General features: G+C 36.4%; 1 protein-coding gene across 17 annotated transcripts in view; it reads left to right on the top strand.

Annotated features, from left to right (window-relative positions):
* Positions 1-25963, top strand: part of MBNL1 (muscleblind like splicing regulator 1) — a 200411-nt gene that overhangs the window by 76055 nt on the left and 98393 nt on the right. For 2 of the 17 annotated variants that reach the window (XM_059163734.1, XM_059163735.1), the window contains 2 exons: positions 13888-14007; positions 17139-17693. The exons of 13 other annotated variants lie outside the window; for them this stretch is intronic. Coding sequence is in view for 2 of the 4 variants with exons in the window: in XM_059163730.1 (XP_059019713.1) it covers positions 14002-14007 (6 nt within the window). In the remaining 2 variants the exon portion in view is untranslated. The remainder of the gene's footprint in view (positions 1-13887; positions 14008-17138; positions 17694-25963) is intronic. 2 more of the 17 variants (XM_059163730.1, XM_059163731.1) reach the window with 1 other exon arrangement.

Genomic DNA, 25963 nt, shown 5'->3' with positions numbered 1-25963 from the left:
TTTTCCCTAGCATTCTGTGTGTCACAGACAAATCACATTATACCTGATCTTACAATTCATTTGTTCATGTTTCATTTTCCCCACACTAGCTTTTAAGCTTCTTAAGAATGGGAAGCTTACATTAATCACCACTGTATGTATGGTGTTTTGAATATCCTTGGCATGTATTAAGTGTTTGATGAATTGAAAGCAATGTTTCTTTTTGACCATGACCAATAATTGTGAGCAGATTTTATGTGCTTTAAAAAAAAAAAAAAGATTTTTACATTTATTTTGGGGGGAAGGACAGAGTGAGAGAAAGAGAGTCAGAAAATCTCATTTTTACTCCCTGCTAAGCAGGGAGCCCGATATGGGTCTTGAACTCAGGACCCTGAGATCATGACCTGAGCCAAAATCAAGAGTCCTGATGCTTAACTGACTGAGCCAACCAGGCACCCTGATTTAATGTGCTTTTAAGTTCAATGTTAGTGAATTTTTTTGTGGAGGGGTACATGTGTTGAATAGTAACATATAACTATAAGTATTTCTCTGAGGAATCCTTCATTTATGGTAGAACTCAAGCAGTTAAATTGCTCTGGCACTCTAACTCTGGCACTCTAATGGATTTGTTTCTGTTATCTTGATGTAAATTTCTGGAACAGGCCCTTATTTGCACTTATGCTGTGTTTTGTTATTTTGTACAGGTAGAGCATAGGGACCTGGTCAGGCTTCCTGATGCATGGCTGTATGTATAGCCCATGTCTCTAATGGGAAATGATAATTGGTGGGTACAGTGGGGCAAAATACAGTTGTTTTTGTAACAGTATTAACTCTCTGTTAATAAAACTGCTTTGTTAGAAAAGTATCAAGCTCATGTAGAAAAATATTTATCCTTCAAAAGTTGCATAGGGAGAAGTGATATTACCAGGATAGAAGCAATGATCAGTTTCGTTTTTCTTTCCTTTCTTCCTTCCTTCCTCCTTCCTTTAAAAAAAAAAAAAAGAAAAGAAAAAGAAAAGAAAGAAAGAAACAAACAAACAAAAAACTCTACTGAAAATGTTGAGATGAGCCTAGATCACTGTTGCTGTTTATTATGAGAGGAACATTCTGGGTACCAGACTGCAACCATAGCAACTATAATTATTGTTGTTTTATTGTAGAAGTAATAGTAGCAAAGATAACATGTTATTTATAGGGAGGTCCATGTATCTCTGTTGCACTTAAATTTCTCCACACTTTATTTTTAGAAAGAAAAAAAAAAGTTTTGCCTTCCAAGTGTAAAAACTTCACAGTATTGTAAATCTTCAGCCCGAAGCAGAAAAAAGAGTCGAGGCTTCTGAAAGGTATAAATGCCTAGACCCTGCCCTGTTTTAACCTGCTCATGACTTTTTCCCTCCAGGAATTATTTTAGGGGCTCTATGATATAAGCTGTTTTAAAAGAAAATAAAAAGTTCTAGAGGGTCAAAAGTGATCCAGATTATGTGTTGATACCAGTAGTCCTAGCAATTAAGTATTTCAGAAGAAACCTGTATTTATCCACTTTGAAGAGGGTCATCAGGGGAGATTAAAAATTTAGTACTTCAGGCTCATTAAGATTAGAGTGGAGTAATTATGTAGCTGGTAACAACTGCCACAGTCGCCACTTGAACATTAAGATATATTACTTCTCAAGACTTACTGGCCCTCTTCAAGGAGCGTCACAATTTGTAAATGTCATCTGCTTAGAGAATAAGTTCTGCTGATCCATTATTTTAGATTTGGCGTGCTTTTCTGCAAACTGTGTGTTTTCAGAAAAGGTAAGACCTTGATAATAATCTTAAAGAGATACAGACTCTATAGGGCATCTCCCCTTGGAATGAAGCAATACTTCCTGTCCTGAGCAGGGAGCCTTTTCATACAATGCCCAAAAGCGATGAATTTGAAGATCTCTGTATTATGTTTGTTTTGTTTGCTGGTAATTATGAGGCTAGTCTAAATTTCTAATCTTGCAGGTTGGGGAAATAATGAAAATGTTTGGGAGATAACAAATTGAGCCTAGTGTGTACCATTCTTTATCATGAACATTGTAAGGAGTTTAGTATCAGTGACTCCATATCTCTGTTCCAGGTCATGTGTCCTGCTTGTATAGCAATATAGTGACGTGTTAATTTCAAAAGACTATGTAGTCAGATCCACTTTGAAACTAACTGGAAGAGATAGCAGTATTTGTTTTCTCTTGAGTTTTTAATTTTGTTTTGTTTGCTTTTTTTTTTTTTTAATCTGAACAGAACAATTATTGCCTAAGGCAATCTCTTGATCTCTGACCCAAAGCCTATTCACTTTTGTTTTAGATAGGATTCTAGTAACTTAGGTAATATTACCATTATATAGAAACATGAGAACACATAAATTACTTATTAAGATTATTTTACTGCATGGAAATGCAGTGTCAATAGACACAGAACTCTACCGTACTCTAGTGGAGACCATTGTGGTTAATTTGAACCCTCACGTCCCCTCTCTTGGAAGCTTTTTAAAAGCAGAGACTATGTCTTTTGTCACCTATGAATCTCTAATGTCTGCCCATAGGCTGGACACATGGTAAACTTCCAATAAAAAACGCTTTACTACTATTAAAGTGGGGCAAAATGTGGAATATCAGTTGAAATCTTAGCTCCTGATCCATGCTCTAACCTTCCTTATCCCACCTCCAAGCTTTACAAAAAAATGAATTATAGATATTATAGTTACAAAGTAGACCATACATTTCATTAAAAGTTGACACAGTCGTCTCTTTGCAGGGCTCTTTTATTCAAGGAAATGAAATCAACATTGTGTATAGAACACTAGAATTATTTGGCTTGAACTTTTACGGCACAACTACTTGTGATACCGCAAAGATAAAACTATACACCTATACTCTCATCTCAGTCTGATAACTGGGCTGAAAAAATTGTCAATTCAGTTAAGTAACAAAATCGGTTGTTTGAGATATTTTATATACTTGGCAAGTGTTGTTGATTGATTTTTTGTTGTTGTTTTTAGTCATTTATTCTGTGAATTTTTTTCCTTTAAGGCAGGGGACTAAAAAAATGATATCCTTCTGCCTTTGATAAGCATTGTGAATAAAAATCAATAGTCAAATAGACCCAGGAAAAGCTGTCTGGGACTTACTATTCAGAAAAAACAACATATAGATAGAGACTCTAACAAGGCTCAGAAACATCCTTTGCATTTATTTTGCATGTGTATTAAATAGCATAATGAGGTGCTAATGGGTTGCATTTTTTTTCCCCCCTGGAGTCTCTCTAAGCCAGGATTCTGTTAATAGACAGGCTGTGGGTTTATGAAAGCCAGATATTCAGTCACAGGTCATCACTGGACTGCCCACATGCCCCAAATGGAGACATCTGCTTTAAGGTTGCTAGACCTCTCAAGAAATTTGTATTTAATTTAATTTTTTTTTTTTTTTTTGCTTTGCTAATCACCAGTTGCTTCTCTTCAACATTATATTTGCATTCTATTGAAAAATCTGTTTTATATTTCATGAAATATTTATTAGATGTATTTATTTGTTGGATACTTTTGTTCAATGATAAAGGGATTTTGTAAGGAGATAGGATCAATATATTAATATTAATAATTCTTACTCCCTTTTGTACACATATAAAATTCCTCTAACTATGCTTATTCATTCAGTGCTATTATTAAATGAGTAACCTAAAGGAATGTTTTTAAAGCAATGGTGTAAATATACTAATACTGATCATTTGAACTCCCCCTTTATATACATGTATTTGCATATTCTTTAACTATAAATAAGCTGCAAGTATATAAATCTAGTTCTATGATGGCTTTTTTTTTTTTTTCTTCTTTCTGATCAGTATCATTCAACACCTTTTATATGGCAGGAATCTTGTAAAACACAGGGTATGCAAAAGTAATCTCCCCTTTTTTGGTTGCCATGTCTGTTGATGACCCAAACCAAATAATTGCCTTCAACTGTGTTTTCATTTTTAACTTTTCTAATTAGAAATAAATCCCCTTATGTGTTACCTGAGGGAGGAATAGTTTAATAGGAAATCATTTAGTAATCACAGTTCATTAATCATATAGAAAATACTATTTTAATTGTCAACTCTTCATTCACAGAAAATGTATGTTTCCTTGAGGACTCTCATTGCCTTTCATACATTGTATTCTATTCCTTAGGAGTTCATTAATTTCAAACTTGTATTGGCTTTTGCTTTTATACAGATTCCTGTAGACAGAGCTAGCAGTTGAACCTTTTCTTTGATTTGCTTGTTATCCTCTTGAACATATAATTAGCCTCTTAATATAACTCTCTACCTGAATGGGTTGTTGAAGGCTATGGCCAGTGGTGTGCTGGAGCTGGCCCACATAAAGATCTCTTCCCAACTCTAGGTTAAGTGGTGTCATGTTGGCAGCTTGAAATTGGCGGTGGTGGGAGTATTTACATCATGGAAATTGACAGATGCCACAACTCAAGTCCTTCCCCTCCAGAGAGCTACTTAGATACTAAGGAGTGCTCACTGTTCATAGTGGGCTTCTCTTCTTTTTTTAATCGATTGGCCATGTAGAATAGCCACATAGAATTTTATTTTCAGGTATTTTCTTTCCATATTGTTTGAAACCATCAGAACATCGCTTAATATACCACTTGCTGATGGAGTGACTGAAGAAGTTTTTTAGCCCTTAGGACCCACCTTGAGGTTGATGTGAGGCTGAATAAAAAATACATTTATCTCAGGGCACCTGGGTGGCTCAGTTGGTTAAGCATCTGCCTTCGACTCAGGTCAGGATCTTAGGGTCCTGGGATTGAGCCCCACATCATTCTCCCTACTCAGCAGGGAGTCCCTCTCCCTCTGCTCCTCCCCCTGCTTCTTTTCTCTCTTATTCACTGTCTCAAACTAAGTAAAATCTTAAAAAAAAGAAACATTTATTTCAATATATTAGCAAAATGGCTTGTGGACAGTGAACAGTCAAATAGTACTAGCATTTATCTCTCCATGCTTTCCTTAATTAATAGGTATTAATTAGGTATTAATTAATAGATATTTATTGATCCCTTACTAAGTACTTAGCATTTTGTTGAGTCCAGTGGGTCACTGACTGAGGCCTAGTGCCTGTAACGTTGAGTGTTCGTGATAGTGCCCTGTTGCGAGGAAGCTCTATTGCTTTCTAGCATAAAGTCTTTCGTCCTTTCTGTCTTTCTTCCTACAACTTTTTTTCCTTCCCTAAAATAGTTCTGTAAACTTTTTTCATATTTAGATTTAGTTTAGATATTAGCTCTACTAGGAAGCTTCTCCATACCCCAGCCCTAACCATGTTATTGTCTCTTTGTGTCTGTATTGTGCCCCATTCATATCTCTGTAACTATCTTTGGGACATAAATCATAATTATATACCTCCCTCCATCCCTCTCGCCACCTTTGTGTTCTCACTGTTTAGTGGAATACTTGATAAGTAGAAGGCCTATTAGGAACATATGTTGAACAGTTGTTGATTGAAAGACTAGGACACAGATTTTGCTCTTGAAGACCTTATCATTTGATTGAATTAATGATACATACACAAGTGACATGAAGGTGAACAAGAAAACATTTTAATAATGATAGCTATATTTTCAGATTTTTTAAGTTTGTAATTTATTTCCATATATATAATATATATGTGTATATATATGTTTGACATAGGTTAAGTTAGTCTTTTTTCTGTTACATATAGAGATATTTATGTTCACAGATATGAATGAATTGAATTAGGTCAGCCAGATCAAATTGTAAAAAGCAAAGTCTAGTTTGTCAACTAGGCTTTGTGACTCTGGGTCAGATATATAGCAAAGTTTGGTTATTCTTCCAGGCAGTAACTCATTCTCTTTTGCTTTCTGTTTATGGTTTTTTTTTTTTTTTTGAAGCTTTAAAAAATTATTATGACAATTTTTAAACATGTACAAAATTATAGAAAATACAGTGCTATTTTTGATGTATGAATCAACATTTTGTATGCTTGTATCCTGTGTGCATCAGTTATTATTTTTCCCATCTTATTTTATTACCTCAACATACCTTTAATCCCTGATGTGTTTTAAAACTGATCTCAAACATCCTATTAGTATACCTACAAGTTCTTTAGTGTGTATCTATAACAGATTATAACTTGTTTTAAATATAATTCTACTTCAAAATCTATCAAAATTGACAATAATTATATTACTTAGTACCCACTTTTTGTTCAGTTTTTACCCTATTGTTACTGCAAGAGCCTTTTTATAGGCGGAGTGATCCCATGAACATCCAAATAGGATTTGCACACTCCATTTGGATATTGTATCTTTTAAGATTCTTCTACATTATGATAATTTCTGCTTTTTTCTCCCTATGCCTTTATTTGTTGAAAAATTCAGTCATTGTCATGAAGAAGATTTGAAGTTCTAAATTTAGCAATTTAGAAGGAAACAATTTCTAATTGTTTCCTTATACAGTGATGTTTACTTTGTTCTTCCATCACCCTGATTTTCTGTAGACTAAAAATTAAACCTAGACTTGAGTTCACTTGTAATGCAATTTAATATTATTATTTATTATCTGGTGAGGATACTTCCTAGATGGTGCTCTGTATTTTTTATTGCATCACACTAAGGGGGCACAATTTCTCGTGTTCCCACTTTTAATGATGCTGAAATCTGGTACAATATATAGTTTGGATTTGTTTTCTACTTATAATGTGATGTAATTAAAAAAAATAAACACATACATGCATCTGGTTTTGGTTACTGTAACATTTGATGTCCTATATGATGAATATTAACCAAGAATGTGTTTTTTTTTTTTTTTAAAGATTTTATTTATTTATTTGACAGAGAGAGATCATAGTAGACAGAGAGGCAGGCAGAGAGAGAGAGAGGAGGAAGCAGGCTCCCTGCTGAGCAGAGAGCCCGATTCGGGACTCGATCCCAGGACCCTGAGATCATGACCTGAGCCGAAGGCAGTGGCTTAACACACTGAGCCACCCAGGCGCCCCGAACCAAGAATGTTTTTGCTGACTTTAGAGTCCCTGGCCCTAGAGTCTGAAACAGGGACAATAAGTTAGAGGCTGGAAAGTTATTTGTGCTGCCCAAGGAAAAATGAGATGTCTCCATATAGGGCATTATATGTGACAAACAAGAAGTTTTAGTTTTTGTTATTTGAAAAAGTTAGAAGAGGGAATAATGGGGATTACCCCCAAGACTAAAAGTAAATAGGAAGATCTTATGCTATTTTAACTTAACCAAATATTTAAACATTATTTGACCTTTATTTTCAGAAAGTGAGGGTGACATTTTAGGGATGTCTTTATCTCCTGTAATTAAAGTGTGTTTTGTTAGGATTTTTAGAGGTGTTTTTGGCTTTTAGAAAATGTACGATTTCTAAAACATTGTGGCCATCTTCTTGTATGAATAGCCAGTGTAAATAGGACTAGTAAGTTACTGCTTTTCCTGTGGGATTCTATGACTAGGAGATAATGAATATAATATTGAATTTGCCAAAAAATGGACTACGTAAATCTGAGATTATGCTTAACATTTTATTAGGCATGCAATATTATGTCGTATATTTTAGATGTATTTACATAATTATTGTAATTCTAAAACTCAGATGTTTTCTCCAGGATAGAAACTCTACTCTTTACTCATCTTCATATAGTATGTAGCTACATAGCTGTTACAATTACTTAAAATTAGAGTAGAAGTCAGATTCTTGACATATAATTAAAATAATTTTTTTCAGTTGAAAATCATAAAGATGAAAAACTTTACATTCTTCTTGTCAGTCTATGCTAATACGTTTTATGATGTTGTGGAAAAGTCCTAGAAAGTGAGGGAATTTTATTTTATTTTTTTAAGAGAATTTTAAAAGAAGTGGCATTATGTTGCTTTGCTAATAGTTATCAGGAAATCTTAAAGGAGACAAAAAGCTAAGCCCTTTAATGGTGGTGTCTGATAACGAAGGATTAGACTGAATTTAGCTTTGAAGATCAACAGATGGACATTTACATTATGTCATTTGAAGGAATAGTTGCATTTTGACTTCAGGAGATAGCTTAATCTGAATGGCATAGAAGTTGACAAAAAAGTTTGCTAATATGTAAACATTGACTGTGTTAATCTGTTGAAAATGGAAGGCTAGCATCAAGGATACAGTAGTAAAATTCTAAAAGGAGTTGTTGAAAAGTAAATGTTATGCAACATGAAAAGAATATCAGGGGAAAAACTGACATAGTAGAATAACAGGAAGATTAGTCATTTCTGCAAGGGGAAAAAAAAAGGTGGAGAGAGGGGGAAGAAATATTTTAAACAGGAATGTAGAACTGGAAGTGCCTGTGCTAAGAGACAGATACAAGCTAATTTAGGAGTGAAACTGGGCCTAAAAAAGGAATAATACTGGTTACATTTAATTATACAACATAAAGTTTATAATAACAACAAACAAAAATAAAAACAGGCAAATTTTCTATTCAGCATTAAGAGAACCCGGTACAAATAAAAGAGTACTGTTTATTCCTTAGCCGAGTTGACTTGGCTTAGGTTAGCTAGCAGTGTCAGATGTGTATAAAGAAAATGCATGTCTTTCAAAACAGACTGATTTCAATGATAAAATTAAAGCCTTCTGGATATTTTAAAATCTGTCTGCTATTTGGTTTGAAATAATTTTCCCTTTACATTTTCTTATTTGACAACTGAAGGAGTAGCAGTCTCCAAATAGTTGAAGATTTCTATAAATCCTCAAAGATAGGGGCACCTGGGTAGTTCAGTCATTAAGCCTCTGCCTTGGGCTCTGGTCATGATTTCAGGGTCCTGAGATCAAGTCCTACATCATGCTCCCTGCTCCGTGGTAAAACCTGCTTCTCCCTCTCCCACTCCCCCTGCTTATGTTGCCTCTTGCTGTCTTTCTTTCTGTCAAATAAATAAAATCGTTTAAAAAAAATCCTCAAAGATATAAATTATGATTCTCTGTGCATCTTAAAAGATATGTATAACAATCCCTATAACAAAAACCAAGAAAGTGTACATTGTAAATATCACCTGTGTGTGTATGTGTGTGTGTGTAATCTCACTAGTCCCTAGTTTCTACCCAAGGTGTCAGGGACATTCTGATTTTGCTGGACAGATTTTCCAACCTCTCTGAATGTTCTTATCTGTCAAATGGGAACAGTAATATACCTGCCTCAAAGCTGAGCAATGAGGATTAACTGAACTAGTAGATGTAGCCATATACCTGACATGGAGGTGTTACTTGCCCTTTTAATTTATAATCTTGTACCCAGACATGAATCAGAGGCTTGTATGATGCATTTCCACCTAATACATGGGAAGATGGATGGTTGCAGTACAAGCTCTTACTCATACCTTGACAACTTAAACTGTGGTTTGATAGGTTACATTCATATCCATATTTGACAGATACAAAAGGATTACTTCTCTTGGCCATTGCTCAGTAACCCCAGTAAACAATAAATTACATAAAATGTATTAAAATAAGGTAGATATGTCTAGTGTTATATAAGCATGATATCAGGACAAAATCCGCTTATTCTCCTATCAGGAAAAAAATGTTAACATTATTTAAATGCAGAAAATGGTTTATCTATATTGAAACAAAGATAACAAATCAATCCAATTTAGAAGCCCAAGACTTCTATTATTTTTGTAACTATGTAATATATCATTCTGTGTCTTTGAATTAATAGAAATATATATATATATATATGATCAGGTAAGCATTTCCTGTTGATTTTATTGACAAATTGCTATTTTTTCGTGGCTCATGTGCACATAACTTGCTGAGATATATTCTAACTTCAGCACAAAATTTGGTGTTACGTGAACACTAAATACTTCTAAAAAAATCTTTCTCTTTCCCATCTCATTTCTCTCTCTCTCTCCTTCTTTCTACCTTTACCCTCACAAACACAAGCACTTTACACATACGCGTTCACGTGCGCGCGCACACACGCGCGCGCGCACACACACAAACACACACACACACACAGTCCCTGTGCTTAATTGCTTAACTGGATAGGAAATGTTTATTTTCCAGACTACAGAAAACAACGTTATCTCGAACACTGAAAGTCCTTCCTTTTCCTGGTTTGGAAACACTAAGTCATACTGAGTTGCTTGTAGATTTTCTTTAGCTAGCGTTTAGGTTTATTTAAAGCATAAAGTTGTGAGGACAAAATAACTCAGGAATTTGTAATGCACAATTAGAGCTTTTTACTTTTAGGTCATCAGTTTATTCTTGACTGACTTGATATTAGTTAAGAATTGGTAATAACGCGTTGTTTAGTTTCAGAAGAATGTGGGTAGCTCTTGGCAGCCATACCTGTTTTAATCTAAGTATGGCCTAGGGTTGGTGCTTATTAATATGTTTCTTTCCAGATAAAGCCAAGTTCAAGGAATTAAATAAGAGAGTATACCCAGTAAGAGTTGATGAGTAAGAAGCAGCTTATGTATTTATCTACAAATATGACTTCTGTTGTTTTCTATCTTTCTGAATGTTAAGTCTCAAAAGGACCCAAGCTTGGATTTCTATGTTTTTAATTACATTGTCATTAACATCAGCAAGAAATAATAATTGTAGCTATGGTAGATAACTTGAACAGTCAGAAAAATATATGTTCATATATGTATATATTTATATTCAGATGACTGCATAAAGGCGTCCTGATCTTTCTAGCCTATTACTTAATAATGCCAAGGTCATAGAGATAATTTGTTATGCTCTATCTTATATAAAAGCCTATGAGGTTACTTTGTTTTTCTAACTTGAAAGATGTCAGAATGTGTGTGTGTTTTTTAAAAGAACTTTTGAATAACTTTTGTGTTAATTTGGTGTTAACATCAAAGACAGATAAATTTAAATCTTGTTGTCAGCCAAAGAGTGAATCAAGCTTATGTGGGTACAGTGTTTAATGCCACCGCTCAAGGAATTCTGCAGAGAAGATAATTGTCTAGAAATCACGTAAAGAATTGTCATCTTCCTTCTTTGGAAACTCTTGATTTTAAAAATAATGGAGAGTAAATAGGTTAGTATGTATCACTTTGAGCTGTGCCACATGGGCACCTAAATATCTTCTTGCTAAAGGCCACCAAACAGTTGCCTTTCTTATAGCTTGTGGCTAAATTCTGAAAGAATTTAGTGAATGGTGAATTTAGAATTTAGTTACAGTGAAGATACCTTCACCATAACTGTATTTGCTCTCTGAAGTTTTCATGGTTTCTTGTTTTAATTTCTATTAGGTTAAAGCCAAAAAAGCTGAAGCTAGCCAAACTTAGTCCAGAGAGTTAGGCTAGCTGCCAGATTAAAGAAATAGGTTGGTTTCAGTATTCTTCTCTGGTTTTCCAGTCTTATGTTTGTGACCGTAGGCGCTTGATTTGAGCTAAGATGACCCAGGTGACTTTGTGTCCTCAAGCACTAATTTAAAGAAGGTCATTTCAGCTGCTGAATATTCAAGGAGGTGTCCGAGTCCAAGGTTGCTTCAGCCTGTATCTCAAGGGATGAGCCTCAGATTTCTGAGGCTTCCTTTAATCTCACAATTATTGTCTTGGTCCTGCACATAATTAAATGTATAATTAAATGATGGGAATGAAATAGAAGTATGGCTGCCAGCAGTGGTAATCCCCTAAACAGAATGACCAGTACTGTGGTGATAATAATGTTACTGTCCTGTTAGTGCGTCTGAAGACATGATACATTTGGGACAAATGTGAAAACTGAAAGTGTCCTTGACTTTTTTAAAATCTGAGAATCACGTGAAACATTTAATTCCTTAAATTAGTTACTAAATATCATTAAGAGAAATGGATGTAGACTTCTGTATTATATAAATGGACATACTTTATGCATATTAACTTTTTGGGAAGAGACAGGAATAACATACCCTCTTCCCACCAGGGTTCCAGCCAGACCTGACATTCCTCACTCCCTTTCTTTCAGTGTAACACACCATCAGCTTTCAAGAGGCAGTGGAGGACAGGGGTAGGCATAAAACCACAACTTCAGGAGCTGTCTTTCCTGGATCCAGAGCTAACACTCGCTCCTTAGTAGCTATGTGACTGTTGACAACTCCCTTGATGCTTTGTACCTCTGATTACTCTAATATACCCCGCTAAATGCCCTGTTGGGGCGTTGTGAACCTTATAACACATGCATGTCAAGAACTTACGGAATTTCTGTGGCACACAATATGTACGATACACATGTTAGCTATTATTAAATCTTAATTTTATTTGAACACTTTCTAATGTCTATCTTCTTAAAGGCAATATACAAAGCAATGAAAACCAAAACTCATGTGACAGTTGTAGCAAAATGTTGAAGAGCTCCAGTTCTGACCAGGACAACCTGGGTCCATGTCAGTTGCGAGCTCTGTGACTTAGAACTTGTGATGGAACCTGGCTGCACTTCAGTATCCTCATTCGCAAAATGAGGTAGTGATAATATCTGATCTGGGGTTGCCGTGAAGATTAAATGGGATGACGCATTTAAAGCACTAAGAACAGTGCCTGGCACTTTGTGAGCATTCAGTCAGTGTCAGTGATTGTTTCTGTTATTACTTTGATGATGAAGTGAACACGAAAAGTATTAATATACAAGAAACATTACATACTAAGATTCTGTGTATGTAGGGTTTCCATTTTGCTAATGAGAATTGGTATTCTCTGCTAGGCAGGGAACAATGTTCCTGTGCTTGGTATTTATGACTCTTCACAGTTATTCTCTAATAAGTAAATAGTATTTACATATTAGGAAAATAGTAATCTGCATTATACTCATCCTTGATTGAACTATTTAAATTTGTTTTGAGCTATTTAAATTTAAATTTATTTTTATTTTTATTTATTTATTTATTTTTAAGATTTTATTTATTTATTTGACACAGAGAAAGAGATCACAAGCAGGCAGACAGGCAGGTGGGGGGTGGGTGGGGGGCAGGCTCCCTGCTGAACAGAGAGCCCTATGCGGGGCTCGATCTCAGTACCCTGAGACCATGACCTGAGCCAAAGGCAGAGGCTTAACCCACTGAGCCACCCAGGTGTCCCTTGAACTACTTAAATTTTTAAAAAATCTCTAGATACTCTTCCTATCTATAGGATTTTAGGTCTGGATAAATCAGTTCAGTAAAGGAAATGCTTTGTTAATGATGTTACCTGTCCACTCTGTTGTGCAGCCGTATTCTAGCCACTCATTAAGTTGAACAGTACTGGAAGGAAAAGTAACTCATCAGTAACATCAAAATGGGAATAGAATATAATAGCAAAGAAGTCATTGTTCCTTCTGTAAAATAAAGATCGTAAGACCTGATATTTCTCCATCTGTTGGGAGTGTTGTAAAGATTATGAAAACAGTGTTTGCAAAAAGTGACTCTGTGCCAAGAAGGCAGATAGAACATTAGGAAAGAAGTGACCAATATTGCATGATGGCATTTATTTTATATGGTAACATCCTTTCTTTCATTAACAGGACATTTTAGAGCAATCCACCTGCTTATTAGGAGTAAGGAGTGCGAATGAATTCTTAAGAGGGTTCATCACAGCTACCTTTTAATAAAGTAAACCTTTAAGAACATGTTTTCCATAGAATTAGAAGCTTAGAATTTCATAGTGACAGTATACTTATCACCTTGTTTTGGGAGCAGATTTTAAGCATGATCACAGGAAAACACCTGTTTTGACACTCTGGGAAAGGTGCAAACATACGGGTAAACTCTGTCTAGGTGTAGAATAAACAAGAGTGCTTTGGCTAGCATCCTGCAAGGAGTTGGGTCTAAATGGTCTGCTCCAGCTTCTGCTGCTGCTGCTGCTGCTAATACTGCTGGGAAGGAAAAGTGGCTGACCTGGCATATCCTTTACTCTTGGTGCTGCAGCAGTCACTCAGGAAGTGTTGTTTAAGGGGAACCTTCTGGATCCTTTTCATGGCACCATGGCAAGAAGAAGCCGTATCTTATCTATTGAAGATAAAGCATGGAGTTGGCTAATGGATGCTGGTGAGTGAATAAGGCAAATGGGGAGCCAGTTCACAAAGATATCTTCTGGGAAGGGCTGATCTCTCCAGGACTGACATGGCGCCCGCTGGAAAATGGCCTCTGATAATCTGAACGTCAGAATATCGTTTTGGAGGGGAGTCACAGTTTCCACACTTGTGACCTGATCTGTGATCTTACATATATTCCATAAATGAAGTTCATATGCATTCCTAGCTTACGACTTGAAGATACTAATCCTGAAGGTTGTTAGATACCTCAATCCATGGAACACAGCTTCCATTGTAATTTCCACTATTTTTTACTCTTGTTTTTCATTTGATTCACAATGATCTAAAAAAAAATAAAAAAGACTTTTTAGTATATGAAAGCAATTTTTCCTCCTTTCCATTTTAAATGATCATCTCCTTTTTTAAACAGCAATAGAGTATAGAATTTTAACTTAAGAAACTATTTAGTATGCATAATTCTTGCCAGGAATATTCTTTTCAATTTAAGATAATTATGTAAGCAGTTTAGTAAGATATTGGATATGTTAGTCAGATAGTTGCATAGGATGGGTCTTTGACATTGCTAATATATTTATGTACCAATTCAAGGTAGTTCCTTGAGCAAGTTTCTCTGTAGGTAAAATGAGTAATTTCAATGAGCTATCTCACCTTTTCTCACTCTAAAACTTTATTTTCCCATTTTGACAAAGCCTACCATATGAGTTAAAAAATATATATCTTCCCTTTTATAATTTAGAACACACATGGATATTACCAATTAATAGTTCAGCTGTGTCTTTCATTAAAAGATTAGAAGATCTATACATATAGACGTAAGATATAGACATAAGTTTTCTACAAAGTTGTAGACCAAATTTTCCTAGATAATCTCTGCTTAATAGGTATTGCATAAAAAAGGTAGACAATCAAGTTTAGGAATTTATGGCAGCATGACAAACCATGCAGGAAGATAACTGTGGAACTTTTAAGAAATTTATTTGACCACACCCCCCCATCCCTGTACACACACACTTTTTTGAGGCGTGCCTTCTCCCCTGTGGTAGCACCATTCAGCCAATGAGTTGTTATTGAGCACCTGCTATGTTTTCAGGCTAAGTACAGGGATATGATTGTTTGCACATTTGTCAAAAATTTCTCTCCTTGGGGCGCCTGGGTGGCTCAGTGGGTTAAGCTGCTGCCTTCGGCTCAGGTCATGATCTCAGGGTCCTGGGATCGAGTCCCGCATCGGGCTCTCTGCTTGGCAGGGAGCCTGCTTCCTCCTCTCTCTCTCTCTGCCTGCCTCTCCATCTACTTGTGATTTCTGTCTGTCAAATAAATAAATAAAATCTTAAAAAAAAAAAGAGAGAAAAAAAAATTTCTCTCCTTGTGTTGCTTAACAACAGGGAAACACTAATTTAGATTATATGGTCTTATTACCTTAGTAGGCTCATTAAGTAGCAATTGAATGTATATTTTTAAACAGCCAGTAAGGATTTTTTGTTTCCACTGAAAATAATCCTGAGACAGCATATATTCTAAAGAGCTCTCTAAATGCATACATGCTGCTGTGTCACATTTGGTGACATTTACTCACTTTTTGGTACTCTTACACATTGTTTTAGTTTTTGTTGGTTTGATGGTTGAAACTGATGTTTGTGAGTGGGACTGACAGCGTAGGTCAAAAACCGACTGTAATTGGTTTTCTATATTTTATTCGAAATCAGACTATTAGTTTTTTTTTTTTTTTAAGTCCAAACTTCCACTTGGTTTCTACCATAGGGGCTCACTCAGTCTTTTCTTATCCAAACCTATCCTATTGAAATGACTGTGTTTGAAAATACTAAGTTTTAGTTCAACATCTAGACTTAGGTACTGTTTATACAATAAAATTATTTCTAAAGGGAAATTCAGATTCAACACCCCCTTCCCTTATCAATTCTTAGTTCTTTTAAATTTAAAGTACTAGCTACCTGGGAAGTGCTTACTATTACGTAGTGTAAGGGCTATTCCATTTTATAAGAGTGGTGGACCCTTCGTGCCTTATGGGTATAAGTAAATTTGCCCAGCAAGAGCTGCTTTGATTGTCATTTATTAACTGTATATCTGTATCACTTTTTATCTATATGGTGAGGGATGGGAATCCACCTTTCCTAATACAAGCTGATTGCAGCCTTTTGATTCCAAGTAAAGATTATTATTCATATTTTACGTAACTTGGATTTTAAATCTCACACACAGAGCTGCCATCAACCGGCAGATTTTCTTCTCATTTAACTATGAAGCAAGCAGAAGACAGCACCCATGGTTAATTTGTTTCTAGTCTTGAAAAAAAAAGAAAAAGAAAATGATCATTCCCAAGTAAAGCTGATTTTTTTTTGTTTTTTTGGGCACATATTAGGAATTATTAAAGTTCTGTCAGAATTTATATTTCCTTTTTGGCTTGATTTTATCCAGCTCCTTAAAGCAAAATTGCCTTAGGTTCTGTCTCTTGTACCTGTTGGATAGTTAATACTCAGTGGGCTCCTCCAGGTGAGCTCCTGAGGGCTTGTGAGCCGTTGAGCTGTGAACGGTGATTAACATGCTAGAAGGAGCTATCTGGAAAACATGGTATTATGAAGTCCAGTTTCAGGAGAGTCTTAATGAGCTGTTTAGCTGACTGTACATTAACACCTAGTACGTTAGTTCCATTTTCCTGACTTCCTCCTGTTTTCTTCTTGCCTTTTCTTCTGTGTCTTCCTCTTCTAATTTCAGAATGCTCTTTGCCCACTTGCTTCTTTTTCTTCATATTCTTGTTTTCTTATCTGATTGAATTCCTCAGTCTTCCCAATCTGGTCAGAGTAGAAAGAGATATATTTGATAAAGTATTCATTGTTCTTATTGAAAAAGCAATTTTCATGATTTCTCAAGTTAGAAATCAGCTCAGTTTAACACTTCTATTACATTTTCTCCTCTAATAATGGACAGCTTTACCTTTTAATTTCTCTTGCCTTGTGAATTAGCACCCTGTGGTTTTCTGTATTTGTAAATTTTCTTAATATGAATGTGATGGTGACAGGATTTAGGCATTTTTATGTCACATGTTAGATTTTTAAGCTTAAATACAGTAGGCGTACTGTAATATGTCTTCCTTACTTTTCTTTCTAGAACTAGAGCTCCGTATCCCTCCCCCAACTGTGTTTTTGGCTCTCTTATGGGATGCTAGAATGGCCTGTCTCCATGTATTTCGTTGCATTTCGCCATTGCTTCTTGTGTTCTGTCGGGGAATTTTGGTGATTCTTTTCAAGCGCTACCTGAGCTCTGTGCTAGTTGTTCCGTTACTCCAGGGTCTTGTGCTGTGCGATCATGTCTCCACTTCCTCCGCCCTGTCCATTGACAGAGCCTGGGTTCCCTGATGGCTGCCTCTGTACCCTTGTGAGGGTAGGAATATTCCTCCCCCTGCTGCTACAATTGAGCACGTGCTGGGTACCATGTTGCCCTCTACACTTGCTTTCAGTTGTTAAGGCTTCCCAAGCTTTGGCTGTGGCTCAGTGATCCTGCTGTCAAAACCCTGAAGCTCTTCTAGCCTCGACACTCAGTGGTAGCAGCAGGTGTTGGGATTTCTCCAAGCCCCTAAGACCCTGGGAGCAAGAGAATGGCCGTTTGACATAGACCTCAGGACTTTTCAAAGCACCAAGAAACATCTACGGAAGATATGTAAAGGTAAGACTCTGATTTCTCCAGGAAGCTGTTCTAGAAGCTAGAAACGTATAGCCGTGGATTTAATGTGAACTAAAGAGCTAAAGAATGTCCTTGGGGAACTCTGCTTGATGATGAAGCCAGCATATGAGTTTTAGCTTGGGTAACTACTTATTAAAACACCTCTTTTAGGAATTGGGTCTGATGTTAACATTTCTAACCTATTTTATTTATATTAAATTTAGATCGAATAGATTTTTAAAAGTATTTTTTCCATTCTTTGGATCGGAATCTATGAAGCACTTCTTTCCTTCTTCACAATCTGCATTGTGTATCCAGCAAGAGAAATCTCGAGAATGAAAACAGTTAAAACAGTCAAAAATAAATTAGAAGTTATTCATGTTTCCAAAAGCCTGTATTTTATTTACCTGTTAATGTTCAAAACCAGAAACATTCAATTATTATACCCTTAAATTCTTTAAACTTGAATTTCTAAAGCCGTAATTAATTCAAAAGGAAGGGGAAGAGCTGCTTAGATCTTGGTAGTGCAAGGGTATGTTATTGTCCTTTGTCAAATATCACTGCTTAGCATTCTAAATGTAGCAGTCTCTTTTCTTTAGGCCTTTATTTTCATTTTTTAAAAGGGACTGATTCCCTGCCCCTAATTTTTTGGAAAAAAAAATCACTCCATGTGGGTGTAAATAACCTGGATGAAAGGTGTTGGGGGTGTGGGTGTGGAGGAGAGAGCTCACCAGCATCTTGGAGTAAACAACACAGATCATCTCTTCAGCATTATTTTTTTTTTTTTTTAAAGATTTTATTTATTTATTTGACAGAGAGAAATCACAAGCAGGCAGAGAGGCAGGCAGAGAGAGAGAGAGGAGGAAGCAGGTTCCCTGCTGAGCAGAGAGCCCGATGCGGGACTCGATCCCAGGACCCTGAGATCATGACCTGAGCCGAAGGCAGCGGCTTAACCACTGAGCCACCCAGGCGCCCCTCTTCAGCATTATTTATAACCCTTTATTCTTTACCCTGCCTCATTCATAAGCATTAATCTGTGAAGTGAGGTTAAAGCAGCTCTTCTAGTGTGAGATCTTCAGTGGCCTTACTCTCCATTTATGTCTCTTTTTTTCTTTTGTTTTCTTTTCCATATGGACTCAATCTGTTAATGGATTCCCTGTAGTTGGAATTCAGGCTATTAGCTGTCACACTGAAACTCCTTCATTTCAATAACTAAATCGGTAACTGAGGTTTTAAAAATGAAAAAGAAGAATGTTTACGAAATAGCTGTACAAAATGAAGAATCAAGCTCCTCTTTGATAGTGCTTATTTAGGATGCTTATTTTTAAAACTAAAAGAGGTGCAACAAAGTATTTATTTACACTTGAAAATATCCCAATTTTATTTCCTCTAGACCTCAAGAGTATAAGTGAATGGAATGTTTTGAAGTCTTTCTAGTGCGTTAAATTGGATAATTGATTTCATATGTAAAAACAGAAAAGGAAAACTGTAATGTTTTAATTCTTGTATTATTTATAATGAGTTTACTGTTTTTGAAAATGTAAGGCACAGTCTTAAGCCAAGAGTTTGCATTATTCTCAGGTTGGCTTACAAACCATGTTTCCGTTTTCTGTTTATTTAGAATTCTTCTATTCCTCTAGGACAAGAATTGAAATTGTGTTATAGATTATTTATTATGTTAATCATATATTTAATATAATTAAATATGGAGATAGAGAAATTGACATTAGGCATTTACAAAATTATTTTATTTTTTACATTTTTAAAATATTCTATTTATTTCTTTGACAGAAAGAGACACAGCAAGAGAGGGAACACAAGCAGGGGGAGTGGGAGAGGGAGAGGCAGGCTTCCTGCTGAGTGAGGAGCCCCATGCGGGGCTCGATCCCAGGACCCTTGGATCATGATCTGAGCCAAAGGCAGACACTTAACGACTGAGCCACCCAGGCTCCCCTTACAAAATTATCTTAAAACTTTAAAATTACTTAAAATATTTTTAACAGAACATAATGAATTAGTGGTATCCACTGTGTTTAATGTTTAAGGGACAAGATAGCTTCACAAGGTAACTTCACATAAGCTGAACTCAGTACAGTAATATTTAGACTTTAGTGATTTCTTTTTTAGGATGTACAAAAAAGGTACATGATACAAAATATTGGTGCCATGAAGCTCTTAGCCACTACCTGAATAGAAAAATCTATTGAATAAATAATGGAATGACCCTTTTGCAGATAAGGAAACAGAGGACTGCTAATTCACAGTTTTTAAGCCCAGAGCCAAGACCAAAATGCAAATCACTGAATTCCAATCCAGTTCACTTGCCTCTCCGTGATTCTGTTTGGACGGTGTGGTCCATTCGAGTGGCCATCTTGTTTGTGTCTTCAGGGCAATGAATAGACTCTAGGAATTAAAGTGATTTCATGCAGCATCAGCTGTGTCTGATCATGACCGATAAACACGGGCTCACTCCCACAGTGTAGCCCGATTGAGGCCTTTAGAATTGCCCTTTTATGTCTGCCTTGTTTAGTGTGGCTTTCCTTATATGAGGATTTTGGGAAAAGTACGCAAAAGAATCATTAAAATGTTTTTGTTTGAAGGGAGTATTGAACTTCTGGCGTGCCATTTATTTTAGTTTACGATCCTAGTTTATGACAGGTTTCTGAAAATTTAAGTTCTTAAAATTGAAAAGATTAGGCCCATGTGTATATGTAGGCAGTTCATTTTCTGTTTCTAAGCAAAAAATTTTAATTGATTTCCATTGTTTCCAAAGTTGAAAAAATCCCTCAGCTTGCATCTTTAAAGATGTCTGTTTACTTGTGATATGAAAGTGGAAAGAGTGCACATTCTCAGTGCTACAATAATTATATGTATGTGAAATTATATGGTGTATTTATTAACTAAGTGTCTGGTTGCCTGACTTAGAATTATTACTTCAAAATCCACATTCTCCCTGACTTGAGTGGATACCTGTCATCATTTAATAGGGCCTTGCCCAGCCTCCTTTAATGTGATTTTTTTAGGAGGTATAATTGTAATCCAGTCCCCTTGAGTGATGCCCAAGATAGACTCAAGACCCAGTACAGACCTAAGAGAAAAACCAAGAATGTAAACTCTGAATGCTCTTTTTTAGGAAGTTCAATTTATAAAATAGCTGGAATACTTTTGGGATAGATTTTTTTTTTTTTTTTAAGATTTTATTTATTTGCCAGAGAGAGAGAGAGTACACACAAGCAGGCAGAGAGGTAGGCAGAGGCAGCGAGAGAAGCAGACTCCCCTCGGAGCAAGGAGTCCAATGAGGGACTCGATTCCAGGACCCCAGGATCACGACCTGAGCCGAAGGCAGCAGCTTAACCAACTGAGTCACCTAGGCGTCCCTTGGGATAGAAATTTATAACACTTATTTCAGAAACAACAACAACAACAACAACAAAGTACTTGTTCATTGTAAGTCTTCGAAGTCATAGGCTAGTTCTCCAAATAAGGTTCTTAATGTCCATCGTAACTATCCCTGAGTATTCATTTCTGCCATCCCTCAACTCAGAAGACTGGTACCTCTCAGTGTACACTGTTTACTCTTTCCTGTGTATTCCTGTCCTTTCTTGGGGAGAATGAGAACTCTCCGGACTGATGGACAATGAGCAGAGGTCCTAATTAGTTGTAACCCCTGGCTCTGAATGCTAGGACCCCAGTGTGGTCCTCCCTTTGTCATGGCATAGTGCCATCAAGATGCTTTGACTCAAGCCTCCTTCCAGCTCAGTCTGGACTACTTTTCACCCACTGGCTCTTTGACCTTAGAGAAAAAGGCTGCTTACTCTCTCAGTCATAGTCTCACATGCTCTAAAATATGAAGAATATCATCTCCTTGTCAGGGTTTTTGTGAAGATTTAATTTAATTTAATGAGGCAGTGTATGCCAAGCACTTAGCGCAGTGGCTAGCATATAGAAAATAGCCAACAAATTGGTCATGCTATTATGTGATTTTCCCAAGGTCACACAACTATACAGTGATTGAGTCAGAATTCAGACCAAAATCTGCCTGCTGGGGAAAACCAAATGAAAAAGGAACATGTATGTTCTCCGTGCACAGTAGCAACAACGTGAAGCAAAACCTTATCCTGTCTCTGAGCTCTGACCCTGCTTCCATGTGTACTCATAGCTTTTATGATGCATAAATCATGATGTCATGTATGCTGATGAGGAAAGTAGCCTAGTTTAGTGGTTTTGAGTCAACTCTAGAGGTAGAGCCTTCAAGGATTGGAATTGCAGCTCTGCCACATGCCAGCTTGTGATATTAGGTAAATTACATAACCTTTTACAATTCTTCATCTGTATATGAAACTAATAATAGCATCTGTTGTATTGCATTATCGTGGACAGTAGATGATGGAAATTAAAGAGCACCTCTAGTAAGTGACTTTTATTAATAATTGATAGATTTGGAATTATTTATTAAAAATAAAGTATGTTCACAGAATGAAATGCGTGGATGGGGAAAATCAGAAACCCAGACAGTATTAGATAGGGACAGGATCTTGGGGACTAGATGCCCTTCCATTCTCCAAGAATCTATATGCTTTCCCCATCAAAAGACATTTTACCTCAGTGGCAGGTCAGTGGAGAAAGGGGGGGGGGAAAGATATCGAAGATCAGAACTTACCCAGACATGGAGTGGTGGTTCCATCCAGAAGGTAGGTGAACTTCTGTCCGTCTGGGTTGATGACAAGGACTGGCATCGATGTCACCAGATGATGAGAATAGTCCCAGTTAAGCACATGGTAGGATTATCATTCTTGTTGTCTTTCTTTTTGAAGCAGAACCCAGACCAGCAGCTGGGGCTCTAGTCCTGGGGAGAGTGAGTTAACCTGGGCTAAGTTGGAGTGTCAATGTTTAACCTTGAATGCTAGTCAGATCTAGGACTTTCCTTGCTAGATTCTCAACTTTGTGAGGTCAGGGATGTTCATTCTACTTGTTTGCGGTGTTTTACTTAGGGTCTGGGAAACTTTTTCCCAGACCCTAAGTAAAAAAGCATGCCCTTTTTGCATGCTTGATAAGTAAGAGAAGAACTCATTTAAGGATATTGTGGCCACCAAAGGGATAGGAAAGCCGGGCTGCCATGAAGGAAGGGCAGGGTGCCTGGGGCTCCCTTAGAGACAGGGAAGGGTTAAGGCAGATTCAGGGTTAAGGCAGTACCTATTCTTTGTAGTGACTGATTTAGGGACCTGGCCAAATGGAAACCATCAGTGCAGCCTGATTAATGAATGTAGGAGTAAAGTATTGTGAGTTTTAAAAACTTTTCAAGAGTTTAGAGAAAAGAACTTTAAGGAATCAAAATCTATTAGAATCCATTTACAGCTTTTCATACAATTAAAAATGGTATTTCTAGCTTTAAAAGCTCAATTTTGGTGCCAGACACTTGAGGAAAAAAGTATCATACATCCTTGATTTTATATATATATATATATATATATATATATATATATATATATATATATAACCTTACATAAAGAAGTCATCAAAATACAGTTTTTAAATATGTACTGTCATGAAGTGGTGTTTTGTAATACGTGGACATAAAGTGAAGAGCTTATGCAGATGATGTGGGAAGTCAGAGTGTAAATCTAGAAGGTGAACGATTTCAAAAACATTGAGACTTTTTAACTACAAATTTGCTTCCTCTTGTGATGTATACTCCCCCAAATAATAAGATGAAAGCATCTTTCCTGGGTGCCTGAGTGGCTCAGTGGGTTAAAGCCTCTGCCTTCGACTCAGGTCATGGTCTCAGGGTCCTGGGATCGAGCCCCACATAGGACTCCCTGCTCAACGGGGAGCCTGCTTCCTCCTCACTCTCTGCCTGCCTCTCTGCCTACTTGTGATCTCTGTCAAATAAATAAATAAAATCTTAAAAAAAAAAGCATCTTTCCATTAAAGTCTGTTTTGAAAACATGAAACACAATAAAAAGAAAAAAATTAACTATGCTTAGTGTTAAAACTAACCTTTTTTGTTGATATTGAAGTTGCTATACAGGTGTTTTTGGGTAATCGGAACAGGTCTTGCTCTTACTTGGCATAGTAAATGGTAGATACATTAGCTCCTTGCAGTCAAGGCCGAAATACTCTGTGCTGGCACCTGAAGGACGGTTGTTTAGAAAACTTCAACTGAGAGTTAAAATCACACCAAATGTTTCTGTGAACATTTGTGTCTCCTTAATTTGAAAAAGACCATATGTTACAGTCGTGCTTCTATAATATTAAGATAGTGTGGAACGCTCCCTAGTATCTCAAGAGCAAACTCTTGAATCACGTGCTAAGTCATTGCACATTTAAAAATTTTTGCTTTGCAAAATACACATCAATGTGTAGGTAAACAAAAAATTGAGTCCAAAGTGGCAAAATCACCACTAACAGGTGTTTTCCTTTTCCGATGTGACTGTAAACTGGACCCCTCCCTCTAGTTCTCCCTCTCTTCCCGTTCTCTCTCTCTGCATGCGTAGAGATGGAAATGCACACACACAGTCTTCTGCTTTTGCCATAAAAGATTTACACCAGAACAGCAATCGCATGTTAACTCACTATAGTTCTTTCCAACATTTGCTTTTATGGTCGTGTCCCTGAATTCTAGAGGGTTGAACTTACTGTTTGTGTGTGGAAACTCCCCAGCAGAGCTTTTCTTTTCTTTCCTGTTGTTTCCTGATGCCTGATTTTAATTTATCTCAGGCATTCATTAGGTGAGTTTAAATTCGGTAGTAAGTTAGAGATGTTATTGAAGCAGTATTACTAACTACTAAAAGTTGAACTCCTCGTGAAGTCCTGTACACGTGAAATAACCGAGATCACTGAGTACCAGTTTTTCTCCTAAAACTTGCCCCGGACATATTCTAGGCAGTTTTAGTCTGTTTTTTTACCATGTTTAAAAAAACATGACGGGCAGCAGTCCAAATCAAAACAGTGCATTCTCTCCTCGAGGAGAATTTTGTCATTGGACATAAAAAGGTCAGCACGAAGAGGGAAAACACTCTAAAGAAAGTGACCTGTGTTTGGTCATAGTCACCATTCGTGACTTTCTGTCTGAAACTGTGTTGGTGTATTTGCAAAAAACATTTAATACACTCCCATACAACAAAGGAGTACCTAACAGTACAATAGTAAGATTGCTGCGTGGCAATAGAGCCCTTGAAACAGGACATCTCAACTCAGAGGAAAGTTTGATTTTAGGTTCATGAGAGAACCAAAATTGTTTTTTAAATGTCTCCAGTGGGTTGAAAAGTAACGGAATGAAAGGAAATTACTTAAAAAATGCTAATTGAATTGACACTTTATTTTTATTAACAGAATCTCAAATTGAGTAACAACTATCCTTTAATTACTTTTACGTTATACTTTTCCATTTGAAAGATGTTTTAGAGTTAGATTTCTTGTTTAAGGCCTCAAATTGGCCATTTTCTACCTGTCAGTCAAATCTACTGAGTCTTAGGGAATTGGATCAGTTTTTACTTGAGGTTTGTAATGTCTGTGGCACTTTTGATGGAGTCAGGAGCTTTACGACAGAGAAGAATAAAAATCATGTAAGAAGGCTGTGGAGGAAGCACTGAACTTTGACTGGGTTAGTGAGTTTCCTGGGACAGGTTTGCATTTAATCACTGTGTTACTTTGTATCATGTGTCCTCTCTAGCATACCCATCACTTTGCTTTCCTGGATGGAATGAAATCTAAAGGAGATAATGCACAGCACAGTACCTTTTATAAACTCTGCTTCATCCTGTTTGTGAAATAACTCATTTATCTGAAAAGCCCTGTAAATCCAAGTCTAAAAGTAAACTCTGAGAAGTAAGCCTTGTCCAGAATCCTGCCCACTAATGATACACTTGGGTATCACTCTTGTGAACACTAAAATTCAAAGTATAATTGTTGTTTTTATTATATAGTTGGTGGTATAAATTTTAATCTGTTTGAAAGAATAGTGGTGTCGGGGGTGGGGGAGAGTCCAGGCTCTTCTTTTCCTTCAAGATAAGCCATAAATTAGAAAAGTCAAGTCATATTTAAAATTTATTCTACAATTAATGAAACTGGTTTCTGTGGCCCCAAAGAATTTTCTAAGAGCGAAAATACATGTAATGGGAAGAAAGAAAAGGTATAGAAAACAAGCACCTTCCTCTAAGGAGAAAATGTATTTTTAACACTAGAGAATATAGAATCTGCTATATCAACAAAGTATATTATTTCATCAAACAGCTGGATATGCAAATGTGCATTTATTGAATAAATGAGTGTGT

This window comes from Mustela lutreola, chromosome 2 (assembly GCF_030435805.1).
Source record: "Mustela lutreola isolate mMusLut2 chromosome 2, mMusLut2.pri, whole genome shotgun sequence".
NCBI lineage: Eukaryota > Metazoa > Chordata > Mammalia > Carnivora > Mustelidae > Mustela > Mustela lutreola.
The sequence above is the reverse complement of the archived record's forward strand: the minus strand, read 5'-3'. Positions and strand labels throughout refer to the sequence as shown.